The 19,305-nt window shown below is 35.2% G+C and overlaps 2 protein-coding genes across 2 annotated transcripts in view; one reads left to right on the top strand and one right to left on the bottom strand.

Annotated features, from left to right (window-relative positions):
- LOC145786426 (uncharacterized) overlaps positions 1-19,305 on the top strand; it is a 61,811-nt gene that overhangs the window by 1,976 nt on the left and 40,530 nt on the right. The window contains exons 3-6 of the mRNA XM_082598079.1: positions 3,379-3,417; positions 3,930-4,186; positions 5,152-5,319; positions 5,545-5,676. Coding sequence (XP_082454205.1) covers positions 3,379-3,417; positions 3,930-4,186; positions 5,152-5,319; positions 5,545-5,676 — 596 coding nt within the window. The remainder of the gene's footprint in view (positions 1-3,378; positions 3,418-3,929; positions 4,187-5,151; positions 5,320-5,544; positions 5,677-19,305) is intronic.
- Positions 7,799-18,592, bottom strand: LOC145786428 (cytochrome P450 1A1-like). Its single transcript, XM_082598080.1, has 8 exons — positions 18,451-18,592; positions 17,325-17,514; positions 15,422-15,523; positions 14,638-14,791; positions 12,478-12,690; positions 10,885-11,325; positions 10,101-10,316; positions 7,799-9,349 (listed from the first exon to the last, which is right to left on the bottom strand). The coding sequence occupies exons 1-8, from the start codon at positions 18,581-18,583 to the stop codon at positions 9,029-9,031; spliced, it is 1,770 nt and encodes a 589-aa protein (XP_082454206.1). The 5' UTR covers positions 18,584-18,592; the 3' UTR covers positions 7,799-9,028.

Genomic DNA, 19,305 nt, shown 5'->3' with positions numbered 1-19,305 from the left:
GCAGCCTACCAACCAGGAAGAGGAACAATCGAGCAAATCTTAGCGCTGGAACAAATTATAGAAAAGTCTATTCAATTCAACAATCCCGTTCATATCACCTTCATTGACTTCAAAAAAGCGTTTGACAGTGTTAAATTACCCTACCTTTGGCAACTTCTGGATAAAACTTCCATCAACAAAAAATACATCAACCTCTTGAAAGCAACGTACGACGACTCGAAAGCACTAATCAAAACAAACATCGGTACAACCAGACGAATCGATATTATAAAAGGTGTTAAGCAAGGAGTCAAAGGAGATGTCTTGTCTGCTATCCTGTTTTGCATCGTAGCTGCTGCAATAATCTCAGAAACAGAAAATGAGTGTACAACTGGATTCACCATCGGCGGTCATGTAATATCCAACTTAAGCTACGCAGACGATATGGCCATTTTGAACAATTCTAAACTGAAAATGCAGAAATACCTAGATGCTCGGTCAAAAAATGCTGCTAAATTCGGCCTCCAAATAAATGTGTCCAAAACCAAATGTATGACAACCGACAAAACTAACAACACACTCAATCTCACTCTCTATGGAAAACAAATAGAACAAGTACCAGAGTTCATATATCTTGGCCACCGACTATCCGCGACCAACGATGGAAAGTCTGCAGTGCAACACCGACTTGGCTTAGGCTGGGCAGCATTTGAAAAGAACAAAAAGATTCTAACATCCAATAGACTCCCAATCAAACTGAAAGCAAAAATTTTGAACACCTACGTTTTACCAGTCGTGCTGTACAGTCTAGAATGCGTAAATTGGACATCATCAACAATGAAAAAACTCACTACCTTGCAAAATCACATCATGAGAAGCATGACCAACAAAAGGTTACTTGATCACACGCAAATAGAAGATCTTCTAACTTTGACAAAACTACATCCAATTGCAGCAATAATAACATCAAAAGTTTTAAAACTGTTCGGCCACACTAAAAGATCACAATTCGGAATCAGCAAAATTTGCACAGAAGGCAAAGTAGAAGGAAAAAGAAAACGTGGCAGACAACCAAAACGATGGCAAGACAACATTCAATCGTGGACCGGACTCAACTTGACGACACTGGGCGAGTTGGCTCAAAATCGCCACTCCTGGAAGCAAATAAGCCATGTTGATACCCAATCTGCCGCAGGCGGAGATGAAGACTGATGATGAATATTTTGCTAAAATACAATCAATCGACAGTTGGTTATGAGTGGTCACAGTAGTCTACGGGAACCTTTGTCATTTAGCAATCGCAAAAAAAATCGCCACACGACTTACGGAACTTTATGTACAGATATATAAAAATTTCTGAAAACTCCGTTGGTTGGGTGATTAAATGTCGCACAATTTAAAATCATCAAACCAAACTGACATTATTAACCTACAACCTATCTATCTACAACCTAATGCGCTGAACAACCTGACTTCAACACCATTCGTCATAGCACATGACTAGGAAACTGTGTTCCGAAAGCTAGTGCAATTCGCTATTACCACACCGAACTCGCAGCATCAGGCTAAAACAGATCGTTATTATCTACATTGTGAAGTAATTAACCTATAACCTCTCCTTTATTCATGAGTATCCACTTCCTTACTAAATCCCATTCAGCGTTTTCCAACTGACATAGATTGTCTACTTGCCGATTAATAGAATGTTGAGAGGATCGTGTCCCATTGGAGTCCACTCAGAAACCACAAGCTGCAATTACAGATGCTCGTGGCTAATACTTCTGCCAAATGCGACCACCCTGCTGATTTGTGAAAACTACAGCTAGCATCCTCCATATCCACAATGTTCATTCGAATTCTTCTTCTTCTTGCTGCTTTCCATAGGAACACAATCGAAACCATTCCAAAGTCGTCGTGGATCTGGAATCGAAATTGGTTCGTCATAATCAGTGGCCGCATATTCACCACTCGGTCACTGAAATGATACTTTTATCAAATTATCGGAGAACACAACTCCAACAAAGGTTCAAGAAATTTCCAATGTCCACGATAATCGGTTGATTGACCATGATGAGACAGAAGCATCATGTGCTTGTGTTTTTTTTTATATATCAGGTTGCCTAAATCTAAGCAACTTCACACTCGCCCTTATAATTAGTAGTTTACTATAAACGTGCTTAGATTGGTTCAGGCGTTCTTTATTTTATAAAAAAATTCATTGGGTTCTACTTTTAATAATAATTTTATGTAAATCGTTCGAAGATCATCAATCGATGAAAGCTTGATAAAGACAGTACTGGTTTCCCTCCTTTCATACCACTGAGTGGTCAATAAGTTGATAATAAATCGTTTTCTTTTTTTTTAAATAAACCAATTTGTAGCTCTTGCTTTATGGTTTTTGTTGTTAAAACAATTTGTACAGTCCCAGAGACCACTGAAATAAAAAGAGTTGTCTTGTTGGTATGAGAGAAACTATAATGTTTGGGCCCAAGATCACACACGAATTGAACCTGTCGTTAGGAGACCACTTCAAACAATTTACGTCACTTACCAGTGCTTTGAAAATGACAAATTTGTACTTGAAGCTAACGAAGTTAAACTTTAAGCAATTGTAAAAACAGCTTGATCATCACTGGGCAAACACTTCAAAACAATTGCAGTTGTTTCCTCTAATTGTTGTATTTATACAGATGTGCATTTCAACTGACTTGATTAAAAATTAGAAACAATTTTGAGAAAAACACTGTTAAATAAAGAAATGAAAAACATAACCAAGTATAGTAAAAATGGTTCTGTTTTTGCTTCACATTTCTTCAGCAGATTGGCCATGCTTGATCAGCTGTGACTTGCTTTAATTCTGTTCTATTGTTTTTATTGAAAATTTCCGACATGATTTCTAGTCCCGTAGTTTGCTTGATATTGTCAGGCAATTTCATTTTTGGTCGTCCGTCAGTTCGCTTGCTTTGCACCATCCCAGCCAACATGACATTTTTTATGAATTACGTTTTGCAATGTGTCCGCAGCATCGTTGTGTTAATGATAAATGATAATTAAAGATTCTATTTGAATAAGAACCTTTTGATGGTCCTCCTTTTAGGATGAAACTGGCTGTAGATGTTTTAGAGAGTAGTAACTATATTTGATATAAGTTTAAGATTAAATGTTATTTGAAACTTTTCTGCAAGTGCCTACCTGTAGGGTCAATAGATTATACGGTGGAGTGGATGCAATTACGATAAGTTACAACTATCTGTACCTCGGCCATCCTACTCATGATAAATTCGTCTGCACACTGGGCCAGCATACTCTGTACCGGTACAACATCTCAGCTAAGATCCCTCCTTTTTTCGAGTGTAAAGTTTAAATGATTAATAAAACAAATGTCATTTTATGTTTCAGTTTTGAAAAACTTCATTCGAGTTCAAGGAATGAAAATGGGTGAGTGCAATTGCTTCGTGTTGGTGTTGCATACTCTCACACATTTAGCAATTTTAAAGGGGTGAAATTATTGGATATTTTTTTGTCATAATAATACTACACATTATACTGTAGGCCAATTCCTCTGAAATAAATGCCTTCCAAAAAGTATTCCTTCCAAAATCCAAGAGAGTGAAGGTGTTTAATTGACGCTCTAAAAGCTCACGGTCAGTCAATTGATTGAACAACCACAAAAACAAGGGGTGGACAGAGCTTTATTGGTAAAGAGTGGAGAAGGGGTGGACATAGTTTTATTGGTAAAGAGTGGAGAAGGGGTGGACATAGCTTTATTGACAAGGGGTGGACAGAGCTTTCTTTATCTCATCACTACAATACACGAACACATGACACAACGTTTTTCTAATCAAAACACAGCAATGTTTGATTCATTATTTGTTTGGCAATGCGCAGTAGACATAAAACAAAATTGCATATCTGTAACAATAAAGCTAAAATTTTATTTTCTTATCCAGATGAATATAACTATTGGTGGAGTCCCTTGGGTTTCGCGGATTGCCACGATATGTGCATCACAGATCAGCGATTTGTTTGCCGAAGTTTTAGCTACAGCCCGGAGGCGGAAGCTTGCTCTACATATGAGAATGACAGATCCACTGCCCCTGCAGCCTTTTATAACCCCTCCGGTTACCATGCCACCGACCCATATGGCCCCTACCAATGGGATTATTATGAAAGAAAGTCTTTGAAATACAAATCTCTTGAAGATCAGGTTGGTCCTCGTTCTAAACAAACCATAAAATGCGTCTTTTCTACATTGATTCATGACGTAGCATGGACGTAGCTACGGGGGCTTGGGGAAACAATCGCACCAAAAAAATGTTGTCTAATATTCCTCCAAAATTGGGTTTTATTACTATTGCAACGTTTTAACGACATTGTATGACATGTTGAATAATGTTTGATAAATGTTGCGCTGCATTTTTAACCAAACTCTTTATTTCAAGCTTTAACATATTTGCCTCTGAAACAACATTTTCTAGTGACGTCACTGCTCTGCTGACGCGGAGTTAATGTACAGTAAAGGGAAGAATTTAGCTTATTAGATAATTCTTGCTACGGTTTGGTCGGGAATTGAAATTAGCGTAATTACAGTTTTTTTTTTGTGTGTCAGCAACAAAAGAAACAATCAAACAACTGAATGCAGAAGTTAATCCATTTATTGTTCTAGAGTTTTGAGAGCAATGTTTGTAAAACAGGATTTTGTAAGTCTTTAAAGTTATTTTTTCAAAGCATTTAATAAAGTTTAAACAAATAAATACTAGAATGTATCTAAAGTGATCTTTGGCCATTTCGAAGATGGCCAACGATGACCATTCAAGGTAGGTTTAGTATGTGGTTGGCGTGCATGGAGTGCGGGGATGACTGATGAGGACTATCTGTGATGTGTAGCCTACTGCTATTTGGTAAAAGTAGCCTACGTGGCATATCTTGCCAAAAACACCATCAAAGTTTTCAATTTTATCAATTTCACGCATTCTTAAAAATTCAGGTACTTGCGATTCTAGGTATATCAAATATTTTGTTTTGTCTGTCCATGCCGAAATATGCTTTTCCTGAAGTCCAACTGAGGTGATTGTTGATCTTTTATAAATATGGTAGGCCTACTTAGGCTATATGTATCTGAAGCATATGCTTTGTTGCTACACTACATCATTGTTATGTTTATACTTGAAGATTGATCGTTTGAAAAACCTGACTTCTATAAGCATGGAAGAAGCCACTTCTGTTTTGACAAATCTAGCTGACGTCATACAACCTCCAGTTGCAAGTAACTCCACTAGGCGTCCACCAAAGCGGAAGGTCTTGCCCAGTGAATTGGAAATAGCTGGACAATCTTTAGTGGTAAGAGAAGATTTTTTTTAGAACAATCTACCCAAAGTACAAACTTGCAACTTAATACACACTTGTGTTTTTTATTTGAAAATAAGGGGCCATGGTCGGTCATGATGGAGCTCTGTTTCTTTCCCAGAATGCAGACCACCTAAAATTTAACCCAATATGCTTAAAATTAACACCTAGTGTATATACCATTAAACAAGACATTTAGACTTGATGTATTTCAAACAGCTGGTGATGAAGTTGAATCCAATTGCCTCAGTGCCGCTAGAGGGGATCAGAACGTTCACGGATATTGTTGCAAACGTAAGCAGCGTCCTAACCGATGAGTCTCATGCTCAGGCATGGCGTTTAGCCCAAAAGGTGAGACAAGTTAATACAATCACTCTCAAATGTCTTTCAATCTTTTAGTAAGCTTTCGTGATATTTTGCTTCACATGGTTCGAATGCAGAGCCTCTCTGGTAATAACGTAACTCGAGGTTTGTGACAGAGTATGGTTACACTACTGGCAGCACTTGCATTGGCAGGTCGTGCAAAAAGTAGGTTACCATTATACCTGGACCAGGGATTATTAGATGCTAAAGTTTTTTCGTTTAAAACGCAGAATATAATCAAAAGGTAGCAAACGTATTACTCTCTGGCATTTATATCGTTTGAAAAAGTCTGTGAGACTATTTTTAGTTTTTTTTTCTGCATGGCTTGCTTTGTAACCTGTCCGGCTGCGTGAAACAACTTGCTCTGACTATTCAACTCTTGTGTTGAAAGAAAAATAAACACGCAATTTGTAAAACAACAAAAACACTGTTAAAATATTGTTTGAATGCTTTAACAACACTATACATGAAAAATTAACAAAAACATATCAATTTTCTTCGCTTTTAATATTGGACACAAAATAACATGAAAAGCTGTCACCATCATCAAGAAATGGCAAGATATAAATGACTAAAAGAGTCTAAAAGAACAAACTTAAACCGAATGAAATTGGTAAAACCATTGGCAAAGATATGCTGTGCTGTACAAGGGCAGTACTGCATAGTGCAGTAATTAATTGTAACAGTAGTGGAAGTTAAACTGGGCTGAAGTAATAAGTAAAATGAAATTACGGTTAATATAATTGTATTTCGGAAAGAAAATTACAAAAACGCTGTGTTTAATTAGTGTTTTATAAAATGGAAGCTCTTGGCCATTTTATTTTTGAGATATAAAACAGATTTTGTTTTAATTCTTTAAGGAAACGTTAGGCGTTTGTCTTTACACCGCTCTTTTCTTGAAGTTGTGAGCAATTAGTGGAAAGCAGGTTATCAAAATAAGGTTGACAGGTTCGCCCTAAATGAAAAATGTCTTAGAGAGGTAATCGTTACCATAACAAATGACATAAAAATAAAAACCTTACTTAAATTAACAAAATTAAAACTGCTTTCTTCAAGGGAGTAAAAAAAAATTGAAGTTAGCTACGTAGTTGCTTCATAATGACAACAATAATTTGCATTGCTTTTGATACGTCAGAAATGAGGCGCTAATGTAACGCAGTAATACAACATCGCGAATCCCGTTCAACAAAATGATAAGAACGGTTAGAGTAGCAGCAAAAATGAAACGTGTTTGTATTCTTGATTATGCAGCACCAAGCTTGCTAGGAACTCCTGTTTAAACTTCTGTTCATAGTATTTATAATAATAATTAATCATTGCGCGAGTTGAATAAATTTCAATCTCTTTCATTACAATCTTCACCAACGTAACGCCAAAATGACAATTGATTAGAGAAAGTAAACAATGAAAAACAATGTGCATTTTTCACTCGTCCATGAAGCTGAATTTTTCGTACTGTAGGCCTAGTATTTTGAACAAACGGATTGCAATGTCTTCGCTGAGCAAAATTAAAAATCTATGAACATAATGCGAGCGCACGAGATCAGACGACAGAGATAAAAATAAAAATTAGTAATCGAAATAATAAGAGACCATTTTAACCCTCTGTTGTGGGTTTGAATTACATTAAATTTTGTTAAAAAACAAAAATAGTTCAAAATCCCATCTGATGTTTCCTTGATTGTTTCAAATGCGAGGTGAAGTTAGTCTACACAAATCTTCTGTCAGCTTGCATTAAAAAATCTCTTTTACATGATTATACTCATAAAAAAGGCAGATTAAGAAAATGTGTTAAAATTTAACAAACACAGATGATAAACTGAAGAATATTCTCAATAAATTGTTATTCGTTTTACATGCAAAGAAAACCAATTATTCTTGACGCAAGCTTTGAATTAATAGCGAGTCTCATAAAGCAAAAACAATTAAAAACTGCTATTGCGTGCTTCCAGAGATGGACGTAGCCCCGAAGGGTCGGAAAAGTGCGATCGTCCCCCAAATTTTATCTTGCACCCCCCCCCCCCCCCCTTCAAAAAGAATAAATTTTAATACTATTACAATGTTTCAATACCATTGTAATTCAATAAATTACGTTTCATTTTGCCCCACCAATAATTGCTTTTGCCCCCTACGTTTTTTTTTTGCTACGTCACTGCCTCCAGACGACGTTTTTGTAACGTTTTAATTTGGTTTAACATTCCAAAAACATAGGTGGGCCAATAGAATGCTACCTCATTGACTGAGGATATTATCAATGATCAACCTTTAAACAAAATGAGAAGCAAATTGACTGGCTTAATGACAATAGTTTACTGTTTCTGTGACATTATCTTTATAAAAACATTTTCACAACAATTTATTGGCTCACCTTGTGTAAACTACATATTGTTGATGTTTGTACAGTGAAACCAACAAGGTGGTAATGTGACAAAAATACTGCAAAACAAATAGCGCGCATTACCAACCTCTGCTTCTTAGCAATAACGTTGTCGAAAAATTTACAACTCAAAACATAGACTGCTATCAAAGTGGTATATAAATTAATAAAAAAGATGAAAACCTCAGTCCGTTAGCCTGATGCATTACGTCACGTTCAAATGACTTTCAGGCTTGTGTCACTGCCAAACTTCTATTTGAAGATATTGTATTTGTCAGTATGAATTTTTTTGCTATAATCTATATTTTTTGGGCTTAATAGCGTTCGAAGCTATGATGGCGATTTGTTTCTAAGTTAAAAGCTACTGCTGCTTAATTTTAGCAACAAACTTACTAAGAGCATAAATATTCAGTACAGTCAGACCTCGTTAACTTTGGCCTCGTCAGTGGAGACTTTTCGTCATCAATACAAATACGCGGCCATCAAATTTTTCTATTTCGATCACCACGGTGATACAACCCTCTCTAAATCAACCATTATTTGACAAAATAAGATGTCCCCATACCAGACAGCAAATCAACCGTTTTTTTACATTGATTCAACATCTGCAGACTTTAAATTAACGCAAATAACGGTTGATTTACTGTCTGAGCAGCCATCTGTCTATTTTCACATTTCAAAATCTTTTTTCAACGTCTATAATCATTAAATCAAACTAAAAAGGCCTCATTTGCTGGCTAGGTCTGATTGACGAGGTCTGACTGTTTAACCCAATATGCTTAAAATTTAAACCCACTCTTACATTAGGTCTGACTTACACAACGCGAGATATTTCCTGGAAGATATTGTGATATTCGAATATACATAGATTAATCGTTCTATTTTTAGATAAAGAGCATCAGTAGGTCATTTGAAAAGACTGGGTATCATTGTTGATAGCTGCAGCAAAACTAAAAAATATATCTAAATGTCTTGTCTTTCTGTGATACAAATTTTGAAATTTTTAGGCTTTAAGGTAAGGCCGAAGTTAGAAGGCCAAGGCAAAGCTGGTTCGACACCAGGCTTCGACTGCTGCACATTAATTCGTCTTACAATTGTGGTGATAAAAATGAAAAGAAGATGTTTAGACAACTCGTGTCCCAGGCATTTTCTTTTTCCAGCCCCCCATACTATTAATTTAGAGGAAGCATTCGACTTCATTGAATAAGTCCCATCTTTTTCAATTAAAAATCTTTCCGGTTTAAAATCTTCCGGATCATCCCAAACTTCTGGATCTTTGTTGGCCTGAAATAAAAAACAAAATGAATTATTACTATCAAGTGAGCAAATGCAAATTTGTCAAGTCAACCAGTTGTACAAGCAAACGGCTGCACTGCGTAAACGGACAAAGCATGCGGTGATGATTTAACTCTCGGGTGTGCACCTGAAGCAACCACGTAAACACAGCGCTCCATTTAACTCCATATACGGACTGGAAGCCTTTACGAACAAAAAATCTTCAACAACAAGCGAAAACTCCTCTCTGTCAACTTTGTGGCCGGGCCAGCCTTAGTTGTGCAAAACTTCTACAAGCAAGCGTAAGTGACAATACAAAGCTACTGAAAGCTCAGACCAAAAATAAAAACAATTTATCTTATTTATTTATGCTACACTCCACACTATTGGTGACAAGCTTCAGGGATAGTTCTTTACAAATTGAAGAAGATTTTTCTAAATTTGAATGATCACAGTGACATGTTTCAAAGCTTTTAAAGCGGCTTACAAAATCTTATTTGATTGCTTTTCTTCTCTTAGCTGAAGGAAATAAATTGACAAATTCGTTAGCCAATTGTTGATTTATGAACTTGTCGGTATCACGTATAATGTTATTGTGAACGTGCACATCTGTTGTGTCTACTTGTTTTATGCTTGCATATGTCTCATAGGGCCGGTTGCAACAAGTGGATTGTTTAGTTGTTCTCTTTTCTGTATATGGAGCGCATAATCGCAAATAAACACATAACAAAATAAAATAAAAAACAAAAATTTATCTGACCTGCCACGAGTTAAAATAAACCATTGTTCCTTTTGGAATGAAGCAGTTATCCAGTTCTGTTGCTTCTGTTGTAGCATGAGGCACTAATAGGGGTGACAGTGATGAGTGTCGTAACACTTCATATATCCAAGCCAAAGTGTAAGCACATTTGAAACCATGCAGTCTGAACGAAAAGCTTTCCTCTGGCGCCACTGCGCGGTTGATTTCTTTCCACATCTAAACCGCAAAGTGTCACTGTCAGTTCGAAACAAACAATTTAGAAATGTCATGCAGGGCACATTTTGCAAAGTGTGGTTTATAACTAATGCCCAAGTAACAATTCGTTTAGGCTTCAGACAGTTTGTTAAAAGTTGCGCATTAAGGCAAAAGAATATTTCAAATAATAAACCGTGACAACTGTCAAATTAAAGCTGTCTGTTATTTGTCATACAGTTGCAGACAAGTTACATCTTAAATATATACAACTCCTTTTTACTCACACTTTGTAATTAAATATTTCAAATATTCAATCCAAATCCAAACCCATAAAAATTACTGGAATATGAAATCTAGGCCACAGACCTCCCCAAAACCAAAGTCTCAAATAAAACAGTTTTCCTACGTTTCGCTATTTTATAGTAAAATTTTGTAATAGTTTAAAAAGTATTGAAAAAGGTTTGCAAAATTTTTAATTTGTTTTTTCAAATAATTAAACACTTTACTACATTAATAAGCCAATCAAATTTCATAAAACCTTTTGTTTAAAATCTCGTTTTTTTGTAATGGAAAGTTCTCGACATTTTACCTTGGTTTGTGCATTGGGGTAAGCAGCCATGTACAGTAAAGACCAATGTAATGTTGTGAACATTGTGTCATATCCGGCGCCAAAAATGTCTCCAGTCGAGTACATAATTCTTCGTCTGATTTCGGACTCACTGATGTAATCTTCAATGGTGTGGGGTTTGATAAGACTGTCAGATTTATGATGTGATGTATAAGGATCTTCATGACTATGATTATGAATTCCGTTCACGCCGTTAGTGTGAGCTGTGCCATTGCTCAACGAGCCATTCTCCAACACGGTCGGCTTCGATATCTTTTCGTTGTTATTGCTTCGTTCCTTCTCGCTTTCATGATAAAGACAATCGGTCAGATCTCGCAGATTGTTGTCGTCATACGTTTCCCAATGGGTTTCTAACAATTCAGACAAAAAACTCCAAAACTTTTCGAAATACACCTCCAGTTTCTAAAAAAACATAGATCACATTAAAAACAGAATTTTTACGTAAGACTGTCAAATTAACATAGAAGCAAGGCAATACATAAGAATGGTTCTATTTGAATAAAAACATTTTAAGAACCTCACTAAAAGTGAAACCGATTGTTAATGTCTTTTTAAGATTAGTAGGCTGTCTGTATTTGAAATAACCTTCACATAGCTTGTTTTACTCGTGTTAGCATAAATTCATTTTTCCTTCACAAAAAAGAGGATATTCTTTGCATACATTTGTAGTATTGTTGCTTTGCAAATATGTTATGTTTAGTTTTGTCTTACAAACATTGGGAAATTCAAATTATTTTATATAAATTTAAGTCTTAAAAAGTACTGCATAAACAAAGTAACTTCTTTATTCTTTTCATGTTTGGTTTCAAGTGTAAAAAATTTTATCATTTATGACTGGTTTTAGTGAAAAAAGCAAATTTTATTGTATCCTAGTTCTTGCCAGATAAAGATTTAAGAAGAAACGTGAAATTTTTTTATTTCTTTTAACAGAAAAAAAAATGCTAATTCGTTCTATTAGTTTGGAAAGAATGTCAACTTTCCAAAAGTTGATTATAGAATTGTATGGAAACAATTCCATTTATTGGCCTAAAATAAAGAAAACTTTCAGGAAGCATTCCTTAGGAATGCTCTTGAGTATTCTCGCACAAATTAAACCAAACTTCCAGGCGCAAATTTGGCTTTGCCAAATCATGACCATTCTAAGTAAATTTGAAAAAAACAAGACTTGATTCAATTTCAATTCATGGTTTTAAATACAAAGCAATCAAATATTTGATTCTTTGGTATTTTGGAAGTTCAATGTCTTAATTGAAGTCATTTTGTATTTAAATAATGTATATGCTTCTGGAATATTCTTGTTGATGTGAAATTATTAAATTGTCACCAGAAACCAATTAGAATAAAAAGAAAGGCTAACCTCTTAATCACTGCAAAAGCTAATTGCAATAAATAATTTCAGTACTTCAAATTTGAAATAGAAAAGAATACTTAGCGCGCTCATGTTACAAAGAGCGTCTTCAGTAATACGTTTGAAAATTACCATAATTTACAAACGATCTGTCAAAGTTGATTGAATTTTGAAAGAATAGCTGCATTTAAGAGAAGCAAACTTACTTTGAAAGATCTTGCAATCATCGGGCAATGTCGCAGAATAGGCCAGAAATTGACAGGCTGTGCTGCTCCCATTGCTTCGTCAAAATTCCTGTTGATGTTAAGAAGCTCTTTCAACTTCTTGTCTTTAACGTCAAAGTCTTGACCAAAACAAATTTTACAAACAGCATTGGAAGAGTTTGCTAAAACAATATCCCTCGGATCCACAATTCCCTTCTGTATTAAAAATAAAAGCAAAGCTAAAATAAGAACTCTTTCAAGCAACTGGGACATCACTTTGTTGAAAACTTTCATCTACAAAGCATCGAATGAGAACGCTCAACACAAACATATTAGATGAAGCTTTCGTGACCTAGCTTGCCACCACTTTCCTCGAAGTGCGGTCCAAGATATCTCAAACGAATAAACTTTAATTAAAAACGACCCCTAAAGTCGAGATCTTTAATACACTGAAAACTTTGACATTAGACAATTGCTTCTTGGGCAGCTGCGTTATCTCCATAATTTGTCAGGTTTGAATTTTAATGGTGTGGTTGGAATCGAATTACAAACAAAACAAATACCATAATTGGTCATTTCTTTGTGTTTGTATTGTCTAAAATTTATTCAGTGTCTACATAAAATAGTCTAATCTGTGTAATTATTGTCATTTTGTTAGGGCATAGGGTAACCCATTGCGAAATGCTGCTTGTACCTCGTCAATTTCGTTTAACGTTGCTTTGCATTGTCAATGCCTGCACAAATAGTGTGCAGCTGCAATAAGTTTTACACCAATTCAAAGAATACAATACAATAATCAATGAGTTTTCGAATTCCAGGAGTGGCGGTTTATCAAACATGATTTTGCTTTGTTTATGTGACACAAATTAATTATGGATAATCCTGTTCATATTCGTTATTTGAACTATTTCAAATCGTTGTAAATTTCACAAAACAACTGTTAGCTCACAGTTACAAAGACATTTTCAAATAAACCCAAAAGCAAAATTGTACATTTCAATAAAAGTTTCAGCTTATTTTAAAACTAAAGTTTTTAAATGTATTTTTAAAATATTGCCATCGATTGGTAGTTTCAATTGGGCACCTAAAGAAATCATCCCTGTGCGCAGTGTTTTTTTTAAGGTGTTTTGGGGGATCGAAACGGTCCCTAAAATTTCTCCAGCGGTTTCCCAAAATTTGGACTTGCAACTACAGTAGAAAAGTAATGGTTGTTTCTCGCTATGTCTTAAGCAAATATGGCTATTTTTTGGTATTTAAATGAAACACTTGCGGTCTCTTAAAACTAATTAGCGGTCACCCAAACCAAACCTTAAAAAAAAACCTGCCTGTGCGTGTGTAAGTTATATTTTTCTCAAAACATTTCAAACGAATAGCCCATCTATTCACATCTATGCTTATAAAATATGCAACGGTAAGATGAATTGGCACATTTAGCCAACTATCAATTTTCCGGTTTGGGTGGCAACAAGAAGGGTTTATTGGCTCAATGCGGAGTTGGATGAATTACAGTTCTGCGGTTTTGTGGTATTGACATTTCATTGTGGTTTATTGCCTCGTTTCTCCAAATAGGCGGTAACTAAGAAGAAAGTACAGGAAATAAGTTTCAACTAACTTTAAACCAAAAGCGAAATAATTATTTGTTTGCGCATGTCAACCCGTCCATGTTTCAAGCAAGCCACACGACCACATTAGGGCTGTCATATTCTGATTTCAACAGCAGTCAAAAGCTGCAAAAAAACTTAAAAACGAATCATCTTGAAAATATTTTAATTGCTATAAATAAAGTTGTTAATAAGGACAAAAATCCAGCTAATGTCCCGATTTAAATTTGTTGCTTGTTTCTGGCCTTTGATTTGCCTGTTGGCAATCCGAATAGGCGAGTAAGCATTTTGTATATTTCGTTATGTGACGTATACCTGAAAAAAGTTCTTCTTGTTTTGTGTTTTATTTGTCTTAAATAATGAATAATTTGGAGGAAATATAATCCAATTAGTTTTTATCTTTTTAATGTTTTGAGGAATCAAATATTTTGATTTTTATTGGAATTAAGGACACAAAAGTTAAAGCTTTGTCATGACCATAGTGGTGGTCTTTCGTGGTTTATACGCGTAATAACTTTCAGTGTATTGAACTCACAGACTTACAGAACAGTAAATAGGCTACCTGTTCTTTGGCGGTTTCAATCAGTTGGTTGACGAGGCTGTTGGCATGCTTCACTGAGTTATTCTCCATGACGGTTCGTTTGGTAGGGTCTTTTCCGCTGGTGTAGCAACTGACCGCGGCTTTTGCTGCCATCTTCTGATGTTCCCAAGATCGGCTGCACAAATTAACAAAATTTAGCCGTAATTTTGTTAACATTGAATAACATAACAAAAATTAACCCCTAATTTTGTTAACCGTTGCTGGAATTGCAATGTTGGCCTTGACGTTTATACAATACGTGAAATGTTTCATGAAAGAAAACATGAATTTTCTCAAGATTAACACCTGTACCAAGGTAAGGTTCATGGCTTCATAAAAGACAGGGTAGCTCTGGTAATGGTGTTTGTATTCTATGATAGTTACGCAACATTATGTTTTCGTGCCTTGTGACATAATTACACGTGTTTGTGCACGTTGCATCATCAATACAGTAGCGCGGTCACTTTTCCAATTCAGAAGAGCATACAAGCTTACAAGTATGGCTACATTCATGTCGAAAATGCTTCAAGAACAAATAATATCTAAGTTAAAACGCAAAAGGTTTTTCTAGTAATTTTTCTTTAGATTTGTGAATTTATACATGTATAGCTTTTACTAAATGTGATATTTAAACTTCAGACGTTGTCAGTTAAATATATCTTTCAACTATTGCAGTACTGGCAGTTGTTAAAATTGCAATAATTTTGAACGTTGGTCATTGTTCCGTTCGACGTTAATTTAACGTTATGTGTGTTTTAACTTTTACCTGTAGTCTGAGAATGTCAAACTCAACCCCTGGCAGACCAGTTTAGATGTTTCAAGGTCAGGTCTACCGGCGAATGAAGTCGATTTCTTCACCAATGCTGTCCTAAAGAAATCAAACAAAATAGCTTAATAAGATGCCATCATGCTCTAATTGAAATCTTGTCCAGTATTCCGACTTGGCTGGTAAACTTACGCTGATGTACAGGCCATATATTATTTGCAAGATCTACAAAAACGGGTCAAGTGAAGACATTACAATGCCCAGGTTCCAAAAACCTGCAAAGGGTATGATGGCTTAAGAGGCACATAGGCCACAGTAAAATCAGTGATAGATATCCATTATTCTCATTGCTTGAAAATATTTCAAAAACGTCTGATTGGTTTGCGCTGGCATAAAAGAAATCTTTCATTACTTTCCATCAGGTAATAAAAACGTGATTCAGATGAGTACCGTTTGGTAACTTTTGTGGAAGTTACTTGTTCGGTAAACAACAAAATTATATTTTAAAAGCGGCATATCCATATAATTCTAAACACATAAAGTGTAGAAGAAATTTGTTAAAATTTTGTTTCACTCCTTCTAAAATGGTAAACAGTTAGTTCTTTGCCAAAATGTAACAATGCTTGCAATTAGAATAGTCGTTAAGTCTTGTTTCGCCTTCCAAAGTTAATCCCGAAACAGAAGTCCAAGAATTTAATCAGCATTTAGTAATAGTTTTAAATTCTAAAATTAAATTGGTTTTACTCGTTTTTACAACAAGGAGTTAAATTTAACATCTGCGTTGCGTTTGAGTTAAAAGTCATTTTGGAAAACCAGAAAAGACCTTGGCAAAATATAAAACTTGGTTTGATTCCAAGCGACAATACAAATGAGTATTCTACTGAGGAAGCGTGTTATTTTACATACAGAACACCCAAATCCCTGATTTCTTAAAACTGAAGCTTTAACTGCCAGTAAACACTAACAATTTTTGATTCTTTACAAAAAGATAAAATAATTACAGTATAGAAAGAAACGTAAAACGAAAAAAAAAACGCAAAAGAAGGTGGTACAAAGCTTTTACTTGGTATTACAGTCAACTAGTAAGTGTCGGGCTTGCTAAATTTGACGACACTTCCATTTTGTTATTAGTTTCTGGTGCTGCTGCGAGAGATCTTACTTCGTTATTAAAATGTCGCGTGGAACAAGCTGACGTTTGTGATTGCAGCACGTTGGCCTATTGTGAACTTTATAGGTCTTTGAAATATGCGACTGAGAAATGCCTTTTGGGCTTCTCACGCATACACGCTTTCCTACACATCATACGTTTCTATTAGCCACAATTACAAGTTAAAAGCGGCCAATAGTTGCAATTAGAGCGTAATTGGCCGCTCCTATGGGATATACAACAGCCAAAGTAAATCGATTATCGCAAAGTTGTTTTCTTGATCATCGCTACCCCTTAGTGCAAAAATATCAAAACTAGTTTAAAAATATCTATTAAGGAAAAGTGATGTTCAACCAAAGAAAAGTTATCAGTACAACATGTGGCAGCTATGCTGCATTGGGCTGTGGAAAAGGGTCAATTGGCAAAAAATTGGGTTTAGATCTTTACAAATGATCCTCTCACAAAACCAACGTTACATGCTACTACAAAACGTGTAAATGCAACACTTTCAGAAGGCATTGCATGTTACTAAATGCTCTAAGCCGCTCGGTGTCATAGTCGTAATGAAGTTACATCAAAATATCAAGTTAGTTAACATTTCGTTGATATTCAAAATGTCAGACGTGGATGATAAATTTCCGACAAAAAATAAGTTTGTGATGATGATGATATGATGAAGTAAGGCCGATTTTGTAGTTTGTATCTCTCAGCTAGACTACGTTTAACTGAGAAGCACCAAAGACCTGATCAACTCACTTGATGTGATCCAAGCCTGTCACCACTAAAACCTCCTTAAAACCCATTTTGATGCGAAATAAAGGCCCATATTTTTTAGCCCATTCCGTTAGCTCCAAATGGGGTTGACTGCTGAGCTGCAACATATTACCCACAACAGGAAAGGCTAGTGGCGATGGAAGGTCACGAAAGTGAACTAGACGTTGTCGTGCTGAAAGAAAATTGTTCTCAGTGAAATAAACAAAGCATTCAATCATTCGCTGCATTTATCATACAGTTGGAAAAAAACGCAAGTAGGTAACCAAGCAGACATCTGGCTCTAATCCAGCTTTCATGTTTTTTCGATGCAGGAAACAAACACGCTGCAGCTTTGGTCTTGTGTTACAACATACCGATCGTATGAACAGTTTTTCTTAGAATAGCGCTGAACTTTTTCACAAGGTCATAATTCAATGATTTGAATTTTAGACTAGTTTCCTATACGCGTTCCTTGCAATGACCAAGAAGAAAATAAATCACGAAGTTAGTATAAAAATTGGCTAATACACACTAGTGATTACGTAAGTAGACTAGAAAGCATGTCAAAAACGTAGTTTGCGTGTGAATGTATTATCATGTGCAAATTATTCTCACTGCTGAACAAAAACGGTTAAAAATGGCCAAAACGTTATTTCAATTGACCACCTAGCAAAAAACAATTTAGTTTTTGAAGAATTTATTGAAAAGTACCATCAATTTATTTTTATTTTTTATTTTATGTTTGTTTTTTATTAATTTTTTTCGATAAATAACAATACAATTAAAATTATAAAATTTAAATCGATAAAAAAAATAAAGAGCCCAAAATGCGGATACTAAACTCATGTTCAACAAACGCTTGGAAAACTATAAACTGTCTTCATTTTCAGTGCTATTAGATAATGCTACTTTGGTGTGTTTAGTGCTATGATAAACACAAGACGAAGACAGTTGAGTTCGAAACGTTTGCTGAGCATAAGTTTAGTATCTTCATTTTGGGCTCTTCATTTTTTGATTAGATTAATAAACCGCATTTCTTGAAAGCTTTGGCATCAAAATGGCGACTCCGAAAACGCAAATTTTCATACAAAAAAAGAAAACATTTAAAGCAACATTCAATTATTCTTACCAGTTTCGTTCTCAATCTTTTTTGGTTTCTTTTTATTCCAAAAAACAAACAAGGCAACACTAAAGAACCCAACCCAGGTGCACATCAAGGTGGCCTGGTTGGTCCAAGTCATAGAAATCATCATTCTTGCCATTCCAATATTTAGTTCCATTTTTACATGTCAGATCCAATTCAATTAGTAATTACTTGTTACTTCAAATGCCAAAGATTATAAATTTTGGAAGTCAACCTTGAAAAATAATATTCGCTGTTGATGTTCACTTCAAATTAAGAGAATAAAATGACCAATCTGAGTTGTGACAAGTATGGTACCGACATACTTTCTGCAGCAAAACTAATGCAAAGGAACTTCAGCATAAATGCTTAAACGCACGAATCGTTTAAATTTCGTCATTCTCTCAGCTCATTGAGATGGTCCTTTTCAAAAAACATAAAATTTACATTTTTTCCTCAAATAAAATATATTTTAAAGTTACCAAGTAAAAGCGTTCTACGGTGTGTTTGTGAATACCACAATAGCATAATATCGACTGATTTAAATATAGTCCAAAGTACTTTGCACAACGCAGCCACTCCCAATAATAAACCAATCCCAGTAGCGCGAAGAAAAACGAATTAAAGGGAGAAGAACACACCTCAAACATAAGCCCAAATATTAAACAACGAATTTCACCAAGCAGCTTATAAACGATAAAACACCCAGCTAACATAACTGGCCTTTTTTACATTCTGTAGACGTTGAATTAATGTGAATAAGGACATTTTTGATGGATGGACAGATCGAATAAAATGGACTTAATTAGGCTGTACGCTGAAAAAAGACTTTTGTTTTAATATCAATAAAGCGTTTACAAA

Source organism: Aplidium turbinatum, chromosome 17 (genome assembly GCF_918807975.1).
Source record: "Aplidium turbinatum chromosome 17, kaAplTurb1.1, whole genome shotgun sequence".
Taxonomy (NCBI): Eukaryota; Metazoa; Chordata; class Ascidiacea; order Aplousobranchia; family Polyclinidae; genus Aplidium; species Aplidium turbinatum.
Note: the sequence above shows the minus strand (reverse complement) of the source record. Positions and strands in the feature narration are given on the sequence as shown.